The sequence below is a fragment of the Bos taurus genome, chromosome 6 (assembly GCF_002263795.3).
Source record: "Bos taurus isolate L1 Dominette 01449 registration number 42190680 breed Hereford chromosome 6, ARS-UCD2.0, whole genome shotgun sequence".
Lineage (NCBI taxonomy): Eukaryota > Metazoa > Chordata > Mammalia > Artiodactyla > Bovidae > Bos > Bos taurus.
Window position 1 is genome coordinate 93,130,249 of NC_037333.1, and position 18,128 is coordinate 93,148,376.

General features: G+C 39.4%; 1 protein-coding gene across 1 annotated transcript in view; it reads left to right on the forward strand.

Annotated features, from left to right (window-relative positions):
* Window positions 1–18,128, forward strand: part of FRAS1 (Fraser extracellular matrix complex subunit 1) — a 534,366-nt gene that overhangs the window by 369,127 nt on the left and 147,111 nt on the right. Inside the window, 2 exon segments of the mRNA XM_059887796.1 lie at window positions 2,847–3,173; window positions 14,620–14,773. Of these exon segments, the coding sequence (XP_059743779.1) occupies window positions 2,847–3,173; window positions 14,620–14,773 (481 nt within the window).

Consider the following 18,128-nt stretch of genomic DNA (forward strand, 5'->3'; position numbering starts at 1 on the left):
AGGGATTGGAGAATTGAAAAGCTGAAATGTGCAAAGAGAGGAGGAAGATCAGTATATTCTGACGTTGTGAACAGCAAGAGACTGGGGTATCAGCATGGGGGAACTCGAACTACCTAAATAATAGATCTCAGTAGGATCAAGGAAGGGTATGAGATTATTGTTTTTAAAACTGTTATTTTTATATTTTTGGTTCAAAAGTGAAAAGACCATAGACTTGAACCAGAAGTGGCTGCCAAATGGTATTCACAGCCAAGCTCAGCGATTCTTAATGGCATTCTCACTTCAGTGATGACTGAAGTTGCGGAATGATTAGAAATTGATATTAAATTAATTTGACCTCCGGGTTGGGCTAAGAGTGTGAATTTTGTTTTAATTAAACAAAAATGTGATCTCTGTAAATATGGGTCAGAGTGCTACCAAGTCTCAGGATTTACTGACTTAGATGTTTCTCAGTATTTAAGCTCCGATGTTCTGTTCTTTTTGTTTGTGCTAATATAGTTACTCTTATTAGGTGAATAAAAGACTTGGGTAGGTTTTTGTAAGTGACTTCGTAATCTGAGATGCTGAGTTGCCATGGTTCTCTGTTCTTTGTTTGCTTTCCCCAAACCAATTGAGTATACAGTAAAGGCATCTTTTTATTTATAACATGAGAAACTTTTATCATTTTAACTCTTTAAAAATGTAATTTTAGAAATTAATTTTAACTTATTTTTTGTTTCTTTACATTTCTGTAATATTTCAAGATGATTTTGAACCTCCTTGAAATTTTCTTATGAGAGTTAATTTGATCTTTTTCATTTATAGATTTTTGACATCACCTTTGACCTCTCCTCTTTCAGACTCTGAGGGGCCACTCATTCCCATGTATAAAATTGCAGCTTTTGAAATCTCACTCAGGAATCCTGAAGAGTAGCTATCTTCTCATTTCATATTATGTGATTATTATAGAGATGCATTAGTTAGACATTACTTTAATAGATATTGAAATTTGCAGGAGGCCAGGGAGGGTATTTTTAAAAGAAAGCCATTTGGAGTCAAGAAAGCAGTGTGTTGAAAAAGTCCTAGATGGTTCCATTTCAAATGATATAAAAACCTAAGATAATGTTTTCTTTGGCTACTTGCCTTCTTTTTTTTTTTGGTGAGTTTTTTTTTTTTTTCTTCTGTTGTGGTTCATTAAGTTTTATCTCTTGAAAGAACATTTTATCTGCTTACTGAAGTTGGTTGGGGGAAACCTGATAATCTTAAGGAAAACACATTAAAATTTGCCATGTGGATTAGCCAGGTGGTTGCCTTACACAGACCATGATCTTATCAGGCTTTATAACCTGAGTTGGGGTGGGTCCCTTCAAAATACAGATGTGACGGCTTGAAGAAAATTACTGAGAAAGACCAGAATAGCAGGAATTCACAGTAAAGTATCTTCAAGTCAGCATGCTGCAGCACAGCCTGGAGTGAAACACACAATTCCCAACACAAATGCCAAAAGTCCATACCTCTTGCTAGTCTCCCTTTCTCTCTTTTTTTTTTACTGAAGCATAATTGATTTACAATGTGGTGCAAATCTCTGCTCACAAAAGTGATTCAATTTTCCACATATATACGTTCTTTTTGAGCTTCCCAGGTGGCTAAGCAGGTAAAGACCCTGCCTATCAATGCAGGAGACACAAGAGACACAGGTTCGATCCCTGGGTTGGGAAGATCCCCTGGAGAAGGAAATGGCAACCCACTCCAGTATTCTTGCCTGGAAAATCCCATGGACAAGAGGAGGCTGGTGGGCTACAGTCCATGGGGTTGCAAAGAATTGGACAAGATTAAGCACACATGCATGGTCACATTCTTTTTAAAACTTTCTCTTCCCTTATGGTTTTTCCTGGGAGATTGGATATAGTTCCCTGAGGTATACAGTACGACCTTGTTATTCATCCATTCTAAATGTAATAACTTGCATGTGCTAACTCCAAATTCCTAGTCCATCCCTCCCCTTCCCCCTTCTCTTGGCAACCACAAATCAGATCTCTGTCTGTGAGTCTTTCGTAGATAGGTTCATTTGTGCAGTATTTTAGATTCCACGTGTAAGCAGTATTGTCTGATGTTTGTCTTTCTCTAACTTTTATGTTCACATCTTCTTTACCCATTCATTCATTTGTTAATGGTCATTTAGGTTGTTTCCATATTTGGGCTATTGTGAAAAGTGCTGTTATAAACATAGGGGTACATGTATCTTTCCGAATTATAGTCTCTTGAATGAAGCAACTGAGTTCCCTAACACTGATCTCAGTTACAATGCAGGGGATATTGTGTTAATCAAGACAGTGGCTTGAGAAACCTCCAGAACCAGAGGTATGAAGTAACCTCCTTTGCAGTGCTAACTATGATTGATGGCACCTCTAACAAATGCTTCGACTATGCAAGAGTTCGGCATTTGGCAGGAGCATCGCTGTTGCTGCTGCTAAGTCGTGTCAGTCGTGTTTGACTCTGTGCGATCCCATAGACGGCAGCCTACCAGGCTCCGCCGTCCCTGGGATTCTCCAGGCAAGAACACTGGAGTGAGTTGCCATTTCCTTCTCCAATGCATGAAGGTAAAAAGTGAAAGTGAAGTCGCTCAGTCGTGTCTGACTCTTCACGACCCCATGGACTGCAGCCTACCAGGCTCCTCCATCCATGAGATTTCCCAGGCAAGAGTACTGGAGAGGGTGCCATCGCCTTCTCTGGCAGGAGCATCTAGATTTCCTTAAAAATCACAGAAAGAGCAATCAGGCTACACACAACTGACTTCTGGTCCACCAGATTGTCCTCTCTTTTCCTGCTAATAGTGCCTCCTCTCTTCCTTCCCTTCAACTCCACAGGCCCCCTATGTTCTGAGGAATGAGGTCCTCCATATCAACAGAGGAGAGAGGGGAACCATCACCACCCAGCTGCTTGACATCAGAGATGATGACAACCCACAGGACGTGGTGGTCGAGGTGCTCGATCCTCCACTTCACGGCCAGTTGCTCCAAACGCTCCAGTCCCCGGCGGCCCCTATCTATCAGTTTCGTCTGGACGAGCTCTCTAGGGGCCTTGTCCAGTATGTTCACGATGGCTCGGATAGCACTTCTGACATCACAGTCTTGCAGGCCAATGATGGACACTCCTTCCAAAATATACTGTTTCATGTGAGGACCGTGCCCAAGGTAGGCCTCATTCCTAAAGCTACAGTTTCCTTGTACCTAGATGTAAAGTTATATCAATGATGTTATTTTGCAATGTTTATAAATTTAAGATGCAGGTAGTTATTTATGTATTCAAACATTTATTAAGACCCTATTATGGAGGTTCTTTTAGGACATTGAAAGGTTACAAGAACACATTGCTCAGTCTCAGGGGGATGGTGTATATTTTGTCTGGAGCACCCTTGGTTCAAAAGAACTGTCCCCATGGTCTCTGCAAAAGGGACACTTCTGAACCTTTGTGTTGACTTGCTGCCATGAAAATACCTCATTGTCCACTGATTTTTTTGGCTTCCTTCCTGAGCATGATCATAAGAATCAAGTATACCCCTGTTCTTGTCTGCTCTTTTAAAATAGCTCGTGTGATATGAAGCTTATAGTCAGCTTATTATAATGAATCAAAAAAAGATAAGTTCAGTCATCTGTTAGCCCAGCTTAAACAGGATGAGGAAACTCTGTCTTTTAGTAATCATAGGAATCCTTGGCCTAGCAGGTAGGTACCCAGTAAAGAGCAGTGGTTCTCAGCTTAAGTCATCCCCATGCCACTTCCCTGTGTTTTTGCTGTATCCGTGAGTGCCTGTCCTATTACTTACTGAATACTTTTATTTGAATCAACTTACTTTTTTAAATGGAGAAGGAAATGGCAACTCACCCCAGTATTCTTGCCTGAAGAGTCCCATGGACAGAAGAGCTTGGCAGGCTACAGTCCATGGGATCTCAAGAGTCAGACATGACTTAGTGACTAAAGCACCATGACCACCACTTTTTTAAAAACTAATTTTTATGGAGTATAGATTTATACTGTGTTAGTTTTAGGTGTACAGCAAAATGAATCAGTTATACATATACATATATTCAATTCTTTGTTAAATTCTTCCCCATGTAGATCATTACAGAGTATTGAGTAGAGTTCCTGGTGCTATGCAACAAGTCCATGTTAGTTATCTGTTTTATATACAGCAGTGTGTATATCTCAATTCTAATCTCCTAATTTATACCCCCCACCTTTCCCCTTTGTAACCATAAGTTTGTTTTCTACATCTGTGAGTCTGTTTCTGTTTTGTACATGAGTTCATTTGTACCGTTTTTTAAGATTCCTCATATAAGTGATCTCATATATTTCTCTTTCTCTGTCTGACTTACTTTACTCAGTATGACAATCTCTAGGTCAGGTCCATTCATGTCCATCCCTCAGGTCCATAAATAGCATCGTTTCATTCTTTTTTATGGTTGAGTACTATCCCACTGTGTATATATACCACGTGTACACAATGGTGCACATACCATATCTTCTTTATCCATTCTTCTGTTGATGGGCATTTAGGTTGCTTCCATGTCTTAGCTATTGTAAATAGTGCTGCAGTGAACACTGGAGTGCATGTATCTTCTCTAATTGTGGTTTTCTCAGGGTACATGCCCAGTAGTGAGATTGCTGGATCATGTCGTAGTTCTGTATTTAGTTTTTTAAGGAACCTCCATACTGCTTTCCATAGTGGTTGCACCAATTTACATTCCCACCAACAATGTAGGGAGGTTCCCTTTTCTCCACACCCTCTCCAGCATTTATTGTTTGTAGATTTTTTTACTTATGGCCATTCTGACCAGTATCAGGTGATACTTCATTGTAGTTTTGCTTTATATTTCTCTAATGATTAGTGATTCAACTTACTTTTTTAAAATCATGACTTCTTCCTAATAAATAGCACTTGTGAAATCCTGGACTTAATGTAGAATTCAATTTTTTTTCCAACTTATTAAAATTAATACATAGCCATTTTATACAATTTCATCCATGTACAACATAAAAGGTTTTGGATACTGCTCATAGGATGGCCACCACATTTAGGGAAATACAAATGGGCTAGCCCATGCTAATCGAAAAATATTTTCAAAGCCGTGTTATTCCTTGATGATATTTCACTCGAAGCTCTTTTCTCTGTAAAAGCAAGAATGACTCTTTCCTATGATGGCAGGTTGGGAGACTTATAATTTTTTTATAACTTCTCATTCCAAATATCAGCACCTATTGAAGTGTCACTGATGATTAGCTAGAGAGATTGATGTGCTGAGGACAGTTTAGAAATCACTTGTCACTTTCTCACCAGCGATCACTTGCAATTTGCAACTGATCCCCGTGAAGGTGAAGAGCTGAATCTAATATGGTTTGCCAGATGGTTTCTTAGTCTCTGGTCTCATTATTTTCAGCTGTTGAAAACAGTGATGGTGGGATGAGATGGGTGGGAGGAGGCGAAGGCTGATGATGAGATCGAGTTGGCAGATAGCCACCTTGAAGCTAATCCTAATTATCACCCTCTTGCAATTGCCCTGGGAGATGAGGCTTACTTCTGAAGAGGTGAAGTCTAGACAGACACAGAAAGTTTTCTGTCCTTCCTTCTTGGTTTCTTTAAGATTGTTACAGGATTTCAGTGCAACCCTAGCAGCCACCTTTCCTATTGAGGTTTCAATCTCCATGTTTGGAGCTGAGTACAGTGTGTTGCACCATCATGGCCCATGACTGAAGGGTGTTTCTAGGATTTTAGATGTTTTGAATACCAAAGCATGACAAAGAAAAACAGAATTCTAATTTATAAATTATGCTTAAGCATAGAACTTGAGAATTCTTACACTGCTTACAAGCTGGGGGTCATGTGACTGTCCTTCCCCCATCCCCCTTCCATGCCTCCATCTCCTGTAGTGCTGTGCTTACCTGTCCATCAGGTGAGCTAATGGCTTCTAAGCCAATGAATTAGAAAAGTGAAACCAGTTACCAGAGCCCTGGCAGCCATTAGAATGTATGACTAATAAACATGTCAGTCTCATCCTGAAAATATTTTACAAATGTAGACTGTATCTTCTTTTAGGAATTCAGAGTGCTTTTTCTGACATCTATTCTGCTTATCTTTACAATATCCAAGTGAAGAAGGTTAAAATAGAGGCTATGTAATCTTATTACCTCTAAAGGATATTCTACTATTGGTGGAAGGAATTTTTGTTTGTTTTATCTTTCATTGGGCAGTAATGCTTGATGTGAATTACTTTTTTGATCTTCAAGATCATTATAGGGAATTTGTCGAATTATTATCTTTAATTTTCCAAAAGGGGAAACTGAAATAAAGGAGGTTTAAAAGCATTTAAAGAGGTTTAAAAATGTTTATTTCTCCAAAAGTTACTTAGTGATGGATCTGAGATTTCAAATCAAGCATGTTCTGTCTCTTCACACTTAACCATATGGCTTTTTTACATTCTAGCTCATTTTTTCCCCAGTGTTTTTGGTCATATGTATTCTTATCCCCTTAATGGACAGAATGGAGACAATAATTTAGTCAGTTTCTCAGTGTCCTATCCAAGCAGTCTGGGCTTGAAGTGAGTGAAGCTATTGATAATCATAAGTCTACTCAAGCCCGAGAAGAAAAAATTGCCTTAACTGCTAATGGCGTCCAATAGGTACATAGTCAGCCATGATTGATTTTGTTCTGCTAGCCATTTCTGAAGAGAGCATCAGAGTCCTTACCCCGAGGCTACCTGTGTATTAAATTTGGGGTGAGGACAGTTACTGGCCGATGTATAGCTGGTGGCTTAAATAGAATGACCAAGGATTTTAGGTCTAATTCCTAGTGAATGAACGTACAAATTAATCCCAGTGTTGTTCAACATAAAACTTAATCTAGTAAGATAGATGGAAAGGGAAGGAGGGATGGAAAAAGGAAGCTTTATGAGAGCAGGAACTGTTTCAGTATTGGAGCCCTGAGCCAAACACATTGTGGAAGCTTAGTATGTTTCTGTTGGATGGAGAGAGATGGGTGGAGGCATCAACTGGAGGTAGGCTGGTGCCCATATTCCTGCCTTTGAGTACATTCCTTGCATCAGATTCATCAGCCTACTGGGCTCTTCTGCTGATGCTGGAATGGCCCATCTGAAACTGTGGCTAAGAGCTGTCGGTTCCACTCTTATTTACCAGATTCTATGTTACTTTCCCCAAATTTATGATTTTATCCTTGGCCTGGCAGTGAGTAAACTTGACTGCTACCCTCCAGGCTTATACTGAGTTGCTGAGGAGAAAACAGGCCCAAGACAGATGTTGAAACATGTTCTGTTGGGGGAAGGAGGCAAAGAATTCAAAAAGATTAAAAGGTAATAAAGAATGCTCTACTGAATAGGCTTTCATTAATTGGGCGGATTACCAAACTCAAGCCTGTGGAGATACAATTCTAAAGCAATCGGGGTCTAATAAGGGCTAAAATGTGGGCAGGGAGAAGCCTTGGTTATTGGCAGATTTCTCTCCACTGCTGGGCTTTCAAGGAATTACCTTCTTTTTCATTAATTAAAGCATCTCTGAAAATCATGCCTCTTTTTCTACTTTGGCAATAAATCTGATGATCTTTCTGACCTCATTTGTTGTTGTCTGAGCAGTTTTCTGCAACTGGGTAATGCTTTGATGTTAAAAACCCCCAAGTGTCATGCTATGACCTGGATGGAAAATTCTATTGCTGAAAGCCTTCTCTGGCTGTTTGGCCTTGGTAAGGCTCATGTGCTTTCCCTCAATTTTCTTAAAACCTGTCCTCCCATGGGTTGTCTTACAGGGACACAATTTGATTACAAGGGTGTTGGTGAGAGTTATAAATATCAATGGCATGAAGATGTTTATTTCCCTGAAAAAGAGTCTTCCTGCCTCATAAATAAATAAAGCCTCACCACATATCAGGTTTTCACCTGTTTTGGACTTGTTGAGCTAGTTCGATTTAGTATCTTGTAAGGTACATCACTCAAAGTACACTCTCAAAAAGTGTTTGTCAATTACAAAATATTTATGTATTTGTTTGTTCATTTATAAAGCAGTTGAAATCCACATGGAACAATGATTTTGTACTCTTGATCCAAAGCTGCAGTTTCTGAGGCATATACACACACTGGCAAACACAGAACAGTGCAATTATCTTTTTGTTGGTTTTCATTCTGGTAGATAGCATCTGTGTTTCACCTTATAGGTGTCACCTCACATAATCCTTCCCTAAAATCCACTATGACTTCCAAGATTAAATTTTAAAAGCCATGGTATAAATGAGCCATTACAAATTATTTCTTATAGAATAAATAATATGTGAGGGTTGCTGTTATATCCAATTGTAGACATTTTCTATTGAATAAAGTTGGGTTGGGGTACACCATCATAGTGAAGCTCATCATTTATATTCCAATCTTTCACTGGGGAGGAAGGGAGTTTACATTTTGTTTGCGGGATTTTTCCTCCAAATGATAAAGTCATGCGCCTTTACTTCTGGTTTACAAAATTAAAATCTTTGTTTGTGATACAGCATATAATAGCTAAATTTTATTACCAGCATTTCTGTATGCCTGTTGTTTTATGAAATTAATTAGAACTATTTAATTTAAATCACTATTTTAATTATGCCTCCATATCCTTTGTTGAAATTTCATTTCCTTCTAATGTGGTACCCTGAAGAATATATAAAACATCACTAGGCAGAAGATTCTTCAGCTGAAATTATGGCTAATTTCTTGAACTTAGAAGGATATGTGTACATTAAAAAAAAAAAAACCCTATACGCATACTTCATTTTATTGTGCTTTGCAAATACTGTGTTTTTTACGAATTGAAGATTTGTAGCAACTCTGTATTGAGCAAGTCTGTCAGGGCCATTTTTCCAACAGCATTTGCTCACTTCATGTCTTTGTAACATGGTTTGGTAATTTTTGCAATATTTCAAGCTTTTAAATTAGTATTATTATATTTGTTAATGGTAATCAGTGATTTGGGGTGTTACTATTAAAGATTATGACATGCTAAAGGCTCAGATGATGGTTAGCATTTTTTGCAATAAATTTTAATTAAGGTATGTACATTGGTTTTTTAAAGACACTTAATGGACTATAGTATAATGTAAGGAGAAGGCAATGGCACCCCACTCCAGGACTCTTGCCTGGAAAATCCCACGGACTGAGGAGTCTGGAAGGCTGTGATCCATGGATTCACTGAGGGTCAGACACGACTGAGTGACTTCACTTTCACTTTTCACTTTTATGCATTGGAGAAGGAAATGGCAACCCACTCCAGTGTTCTTGCCTGGAGAATCCCAGGGACGGGGGAGCCTGGTGGGCTGCCGTCTCTGGGGTCGCACAGAGTCGGACATGACTGAAGTGACTTAGCAGCAGCAGTATCATGTAAAGTGAAAGTGTTAGTTGCTCAGTCACGCCCAACTCTTTGCGACCCCATGGACCATAGCCTGCCAGGCTCCTGTGTCCATGGAATTCTCCAGGCAAGAATACTGGAGTGAGTTACCATTTCCTTCTCCAGGGGGAATCTCCCTAACTCAGGCATCGAACCTAAGTCTCCTGCATTGCAGGCATATTCTTTAGCATCTGAGGCACCAGGGAAGCCCCATAAGGTACATCATAATTTTTATATGTACTGGGAAACCAAAAAAATTGTGTGACTCAATTTATTGCGATATTTGCTTTATTGCAGTGGTCTGGAACCAAATCCACAGTATCTCCAAGGTGTGCCTATATAAGGAGATACAGAAATTGCAAAATGTCAGAACCACTGGGGAAAGTAGGTTCAGATTTGTTTAGGACATGTTAGCTGTAGAAAAAGATGGTGCACAGACTTCTATTCTTCTCTTTTTGAATCTTCCCTGGACCCTCCCCCAAAAGAAAGCAATTGACAAAATCATCTTCATCATAATAAATGGGAAGAACTATACTTCTTTTCCTTGGATGGTTGTCCATTTCTTCTTAAGTACTGTCAACAAACAGTTCCAAAACAGAGGCATATGTATTACTCTGTTATAAATGTAAATATTCTTAACGGCTTGTCTGTGGAGTTTGGGAGAAGCATTCTAAACCCATTGTGATCTCTGTCCTTGGGTCAGACTTCTCACACTTCAGCATGATTCCATATCTCCTGGGGATTTTATTAAAACATAAGTGGGACTAAAATGCTGTGCCCAAAGGAAACCATCAACAAAATGAAAAGGCAAAGTAAAGAATGGGAGAAAATTTTGAAAACATCTATCCAATAAGGGGTTAATATCTAAAATATACAAGGAACTCAACTCAATAGCTAAAAAAATAGAGATTTAAAAAGGAGCTAAGAAGGTACATAGACGTTTTTCAGAGAAGACATACAAATGGCCAACAGATGCATGAAAAGGGGCTCAAAATCACTAATTAGGAAAAGACAAATCAAAACCACAATGAGCTATCATCTTACATCTGTTAGAAGGCTGTTCTCAAAAAGACACAAATAACAAGTATTGGTGAAGGTAAGGAGAAAAGGGAAACCTTTATACACTGTTGGTGGAATTCTAAGTTGGTACAGCTGCTGTGGAAAACAGTATGGATGTTCCTTAAAAAGTTAAAAATAGAATTACTGTATAATCCAGCAATCCCATGTCTGGATATATGTCCAAAGGAAATGAAGTCAGTGTCTCAAAGAGATATCTGCACTCCCATGTTTATTGCAGGACTATTTACAACAGCCAAGATATAAAAACAACCTAAGTGTGGATGAATGGATAAAGGAAATGTGGTTGTATATACAATGGAATGTTACTCAGCCTTTAAAATAAAAAAAAAGGTTGTCATTTGTGACTGCAGACACGAGCTTATAGAATAAGCTGAAAGTGAAAGTTGGTCATTCGTGTCCAACTCTTTGCAACCCCATGGAATATACAGTCCATGGAATTCTCCAGGCCAAAATACTAGAGTGGGTAGCCTTTCCCTTCTCCAAGCAATCATCTCAACCCAGGGATCAAACCCAGGTCTCTCCCATTGCAGGCAGATTCTTTACCAGCCGAGCCACAGGGAAGCCCACATAGACTGCACTACTTCACATTTGTAATCTAAAGAATTCGAACTCATAAAAACAGTGTGAAATGATGGCTGCTACGAGTGGGGGAAACCAGGAGATGTTGGTCAAAGAGTAGAAAGATTCTGTCACAAGTGATGAATAATTCTGCAGATCTAATGTATCGCATGGTGATTATACTTAAGGATTCTGTATTGTATACTTGCTAAGAGAGTTGATCTTCAGTGTTTTTATCATACACAAAAATCTATAACTCTGTGAGGTGGTGGAAGGCTTAATTAGCTTGATTGTGTTCATCATTTCACAATTTATACATACAACAAACATCATGTTATATACCTTAAGTAAGTAAGTGTTAGTTGCTCAATTGTGTCTGACTCTTTGTGGCCCCATGAACTATATAGGCTGCCAAGCTCTTCTGTCCATGGGATTTTCCAGGCAAGAATACTGGTGTGGGTTGCCATGCCCTCCTCCAGGGGATCTTCTCAACCCAGAGACTGAACCCAGGTCTTCTGCATTGCAGGTAGATTCTTTACTTTTGAGTCACCAGGGAAGTTATATATTTTGCTGCTGCTGCTAAGTCGCTTCAGTCATGTCTGACTCTGTGCGACCCCATAGACGGCAGCCCACCAGGCTCCCGCGTCCCTGGGATTCTCCAGGCAAGAACACTGGAGTGGGTCGCCATTTCCTTCTCCAATGCATGAAAGTGAAAAGTGAAAGTGAAGTCACTCAGTCGTGTCCGACTCTTCATGACCCCATGGACTGCAGCCTACCAGGCTCCTCCATCCATGGGGTTTTCCAGGCAAGAGTACTGGAGTGGGGTGCCATTGCCGTACAGTTTTTCTTTGTCAAATATACTTCAATAAAACTACTAAAAAATTCAAATGAAGATTCTACTTCAGAAGGTCTGGGATGGGGCCTGAGAGACTGAAATTGTAAGAGGCTTCCAGATGGTGCTGGTTTCTGAACACTGAGTTGCAAAAAGAACTGTTTCTTAAAAATTGACACTGAGACAGGAGTTACAAAGAATTGAATTGATAAAGTGTAGTCAATATAGAAATGCAGTAGAAGACAGATCTGGGGATATGCATTCAGGGCACAGTGCTTATTTACTTATTTGGAATGTGAAAAACCACACTACTCATCAGTCCAATAAAATTGTGGTTGATATGTGACTGATCTCCATCACACAAGTGTGATGAGGCTGCTGCTATTAGAAAGATTTCTGGCAATTAATATTCCTGGGTTCAAGTCATTATTATGTTATATAAAACTCTGCTAGAGTTAATAGTGGAGAAGGAAATGTAAACCCACTCCAGTATTCTTGCCTGGAGAATCCCATGGACAGAGGAGCTTGGCGGGCTACAGCCCATGGGGTTGCAAAGAGTCAGACATGACTGAGCAACTAACACACACACAGTTAATAGGTCCCTTTCCCCCAGAATTCTGGTAGGTGACATGCCAAGTTTTTGGAGTGTCTTGATGTTTTCATAAATAATATGCCATCTGAATTGTGAAAATCCAGTGTGATTTTGCCCTTGATTACCAATCACGTAGAAGGTGTGTTGGCAATAGCAACCACATTCTCCTGGGCACTGACTCAGTTTCTCAGTGATTGTGGTAAAAATGGCTGTGGCCACGTCCTGAGAGGGGCAAATGCTCTCATTCAAGTGACAGCAAAGGAATACTTGTCTTCTGTTCCGAATATTCTCCTCCTGGGCATGCTGTTTGCTCTGTCCTATTTATTGGCATATTTGAAATAGCAATCATTTAAAATAACATCCCTTCTGAAATGCCCTATTTTGAAATATCAGATTGTGAAAGTAGGAAAAATGAAACCAGAACACAGGCTGTCTCACTAATCCCATCCTGTGGAAAATGTCAATTAGGAAGCTTTGGAAGAGGTGTGCGCCTGCAAATCAGGAGTGGCAGCACTTTTTAATGACATTAGCTTTAGCAATTAGAATGGTTGCCTTCTCCGGAGCACTAACGAGGTGATTTCTACCAGTCAGCTGTTCCCTACTGCTGCTTCTAAGGGCTTCACTTTCCATCAGTCATCCAGGCCCATCAGTTTGGCCTCTGCAGTGTTTCCGGAATCTGTTGCTCTTTTTTTAAAGTATAGGAGATAGAAATTAAAAACACTATTCATTCCCACCGCAATCACCTTTGTCTTCTCTCACCTAAGCCGTTACAAGAACTGGTTAAATGGTTTCTGCAGCCCCAGATTCATCCCAGCCCTAGTCCCTACCGTCTCTTGCTGTTGGAGGTTCTCTAAAACCCAGACCTGATCATCCTTTTCCTTCCCTGTTGATTCATGTTGACTTTACAGTGCCTACAAGCTAAAGTGAGACTTTTAGTGCAGCTTCTACCTTCTCCTAGCCAACATTAAGTTCACTTTTTATTCATCCCCTCCCCTGGCTCAGGCTTCCCTGGTAGCTCAGATGGTAAAGAATCTGCCTGCAGTGCAGCAGACCCGGGTCTGATCCCTGGGTCAGGAAGATCCCCTGGAGGAAGAAATAGCAACCCACTCCAGTATTCTTGCCTGGAGAATTCCATGGATAGAGGAGCCTGACAGGCTACAGTCAGTGGGGTCACAAAGAGTCAAACACAACGTAGCGACTTTCACTTCCCCTGGCTCCCTAGATTCTTCTTGTCTGGACACTTGGATAGTTTATTAAGCACACATTGCATTGGCTAATATCTTCGCTTAGGCTAGGCCCTCTTCCTAGAGTCTATTTCTCTTATTCACTTAGAAAAAGCCTTTTTCGGTCATTCAAGAATTAAGTGGCATTTCCATAGGAAAGCCTTCCTGAACATTCCTTCCCCAAAGAGGTATCTCCTGTCTCCTTTATTCTCTCCTAGTGCCCTGCTGAAGCCTCACTTGTGATGCAGCCTAACTACTTATATGTCTGTCTGCCCAACTAGACTGTAGGTTCTGAAACTGAGGTCTTATTTCAGCCAGCCTTATATACCTCAGTCCTCCAGCAAAATATCTGGCATATAATAGAGGCTTAATGAATAGTTGTTGAATATAGGTGGATGGGGAGGATGGAAGTTAGATGGACAAATGAAATAAAGAAATGGGGAGACTTCGTCTTTCTAAATGATACAAGTTATTTGCTCATGAGAAATTAGAAGAAAAAAGCAGCATATATACCTACCTACCTATATACTTAACACGTGTATATATCTACACATATACATATTGTTCACAGTGTGACTCTAAAGCTATGAATCTCTCTTTTTAGACAACATTTAGCAGGAGTAGGACCTAATAACTTATATCTTTAAAGACTGATACCTTATTTTTTGTTGTTGTTGTTCAGTTGCGGCCAACTCTTTTGTGACTGCATGGACGGTGGCCTGCCAGGCTTCTCTGTCCATTGGATTTTCCAGGCAGGAATATTGAACTGGGTTGCCATTTCCTTCTCCATTCCTTCTCCTGACCCAGGGATCGAACCCTCATGTCCTGCATTGGCAGGCGAATTCTTTACCACTGAGCCACCAGGCAAGCCAAAATCACTAAGGGGGCACCTGGATACGAACCAGGGAACCTAATGCTGTACTCTCTCTTTGTTCTAGAATGATCGAGGTCTTCGGCTTGTGGCTAATTCAATGGTATGGGTTCCAGAAGGCGGGATGCTGCAGATTACTAACAGAATCTTACAGGCAGAAGCTCCAGGTGCCAGTGCCTCAGAAATCATCTACAAAATCACACAGGACCACCCCCAATTTGGTAACTTTTTTTTTTTTCCTTTGTCATGATTTCATCATTGCTTTCAGCAGTCTTAGACTCGCTTCTGTGTGATGCCACACAGCCAGGTTGCATTTCCAATGAACTTGTCTTTCAAACACATCCCCTTGAAAGAAAGAATAATCAAAGAGCACAATCACACTATGTTCATATCAGGTACTAGGTAGTATGCTAAGTGATGGAAACATAGTATATTTAAACCTAAAATGTAAGTTTTAAAACAACTTCCCTTTAGAGCCAGTGCACTTGAGGGTAAGGATAGAGCACAGTGGGAATATGAAAAACTGAGTCTCTTTCTTCACAGATGGTGGGAGCTAAATTAATCCAGACTTTACTACCGTACAAATTAGCACTTTGTATCAAACTCACTGATAATTTGAATAATAATCTCCTTCTAGGCATCTGTCCTACAAAATAATGATATATGTGAAGAAAGATATATGTTTAAAACACCTGTTTTAATAGATCTTCCCAACCCAGGGTTTGAACCTGGATCTCCCACATTGTAGGCAGACGCTTTACCATCTGAGCCACCAGGGAAGTAATTAAAAGCATTACAAGATGTTAAAAATTTTTTTTAAATAAACAAATCCATTTTTCAGAGAGCATAACTTGTTAAAAGTCACCTGGCTAGCATTACGTCAGTTTAATGTCAAAGTTCAGGCTCTTAAACTCTACCTTGTGTCCATCACTGCTTTTTTTTTTTTTTTTTTTTGCCACCTGGCTTGTGAAAGTTCCCCATCCAGGAACTGAACCCTGGCCCCAGCAGTGAAAACGCCAAGTCCTAATCACTGGACGCTAGGAAATTTCCCCTCACCTGTTTTCTTCTTGTGACTTTCTATTTTTTAAAAAAAGTCTTTACATAAAAGCATATCTCAAGTTTTCCATCGTTACTTCCACTTCCAGACAGATAGTAGAGTGATAACCTACCATTATCACCTAGAAATGATGGGTAAAAGAGATGAAGAACTAAAAGGCACTCATAGCTGATCCCTCAAGGATACAGAAGAATCTCCAGGTGCAAGAAACAGAGAAGGAACTGCAAACCTGGGCAGGAGCTGATGGCATGTCTTCTCTGAGACGGGTTGTGTATGTCTCAATAACATGGGGGTCTTGGGATTTAATCCCCATGCAGATACAGAAAGCTGGAATTAAGGCAAGAAGCTCACCAGCACAGATAGATGGCAAAGAAACTACCAGTGTTTCCCAGGGCTCAGAGTAGAACAAAAAATGCCTACTAAGAATTCAGAACTTCAGACCTGTTTCTCCTGAAGACCCAAAGTTCTCTTATACCATTTGCATTGTCTGAGAAACCCAAAGCTGAGGCAGTAATGTGAAAATTGATCTCAGGCCAATGATACTTCTTGAGTCCCTTGCAGAAAAAAGTAGAAACTACTGTGGAATGCCCACTCTTAACTCCAGACCACACAGATTCTCACAGATAAAACCACTGAAGATTAGCTCAGAATTCAAAATTACAGAACATATGAGGAAATAATCTGTAGTACCATAACCAAAACAAACAAGAAGATTAAAACCCAAAGAATTTCAAATGAAGGAACTAGCTTACAAAAACTATGAAATAAGCATATTTTAAAAGATTTAAAAACACAGAAGAAGGAATTGAAACTGTAAGGAGATAAAATGCCATTAAAAAATAAAAACAACAAACAGGCAGATTTTTTTAAAGAAATAGTAATTACTTGAAAATGAAAATTGTAGTCATTAAAATTGCTTGGTGTGATAAATAGTAGAGAAATAATAATTCATTTTCCCTCAGGTTATCAGATTCTTAAAATTATGTATTTTCTCTGGTGAAGAGAAAATTAACTCAGTATTGTTTAAGAATAACTTTAGAGTCCACAAAGGCATTGAAAGTCATAATCTAATCAATAATTGACAAAATTATAGAACAATCAGTCTAGCTGGACTGTAGTTTATTATGGATGTATAATCTTGAGGAGAGCAAGTAGACCCCCTTGAGCCATACATTTCTTTGAAAGATGAAACTAGATAATTTTTTAAATTTTTACTTAAAAATAATTTTAGACTTACTGAAAAGTTGCAAAAATAGTGCAAAAAAGCCCTTGAATATGCTTTAACTGCTTTCCCCAATATTAACATCTTATATAACCATAGAACAATGGGCTTCCCTGGTGGCTCACTTGGTAAAGAATCTGCCTGCAAGGCAGGAGACCCAGGTTCAATCCTGGGTGGGGAAGATCCCCTGGAGATGGAAATGGCAACCTATTCCAGTATTCTTACCTGGAAAATCCCAGGGACAGAGGAGCCTGGCAGGCTTCAGTCTATGGGGTGGCAAAAAGTTGGACATGATGAAGCAATTAAACCACCACCACCACCACCACCATAGAACAATAATCAAAACCAGTAAATCAGCACTACTACAATGCTACTAATTAGTTCACAGACCTTTTTCAACTTTGCCATATTTCACACACTGATTTTAAGCTAGACAATGTGTAAGTCTTTTCAGCTCTAAAAATCTTTGACTCATTTGATGTATTAAATTCTTTACCTTTATCTTGATCATAAAAACAATCAAGAAGTTAAATTTCTTAAAGGTATCCCATCCCAATAGTCTATGCTCAATGAGGTGCTTTTTGAGCCATTTCAGCTTGATAAATGCCATACAGACTAGATTTTGACCCTTTTCTTCCATAACTCTCTTAATTAACTTCTTCCTAGGAACATAATCCTATTTCTGTGTGTTCAGAGTTCCCCACTGGTAATAATCAAATCACATTACCCTTAGGAACCATTCAAGAGCAAAAAAGGTGGTGGGAACCAGAAGCCCACTTAACACAAATCTACTTACATCCATCTGTCCTGGTTTTGTGAATTATGGAGCCCTTACTCCAGTGCCACCCTAGCTACTATGCACTCCCTCATCACATTGGAATGTTCCAGTTGAGCTTTAGGCTTTGGTGAAGACCTGACTGTGTAACTGAGTCCAAAGTAAATTGCTTATGTAGTATATGCATAAAGGACCTACGTTCAGACTCACCACTTTTTTCAAATGTAAGTTTAGGCAAGTTGATTGATATGTGTACCTTTAGCAGATTTGAGAGTAAATTAAATGAGATGGTTTTATTGAAGTAACTTGAGTATCATTTGAGGGAGAATCTGACTTACATTGCCGACTCTAAGTTATTTAGATCGTGTAAGGAAACTTCAATGCAAATTATCTCAACCCCAAAGTAATTCATTGTGATTCCAATGAGATTCTAATTCTTAAAACCTATTACCTTTTCCCTTCAAGATTCTTGGTTAAAATATTGACTTCAATATCAAGGAAAACACTAGTAGATATTGTTTT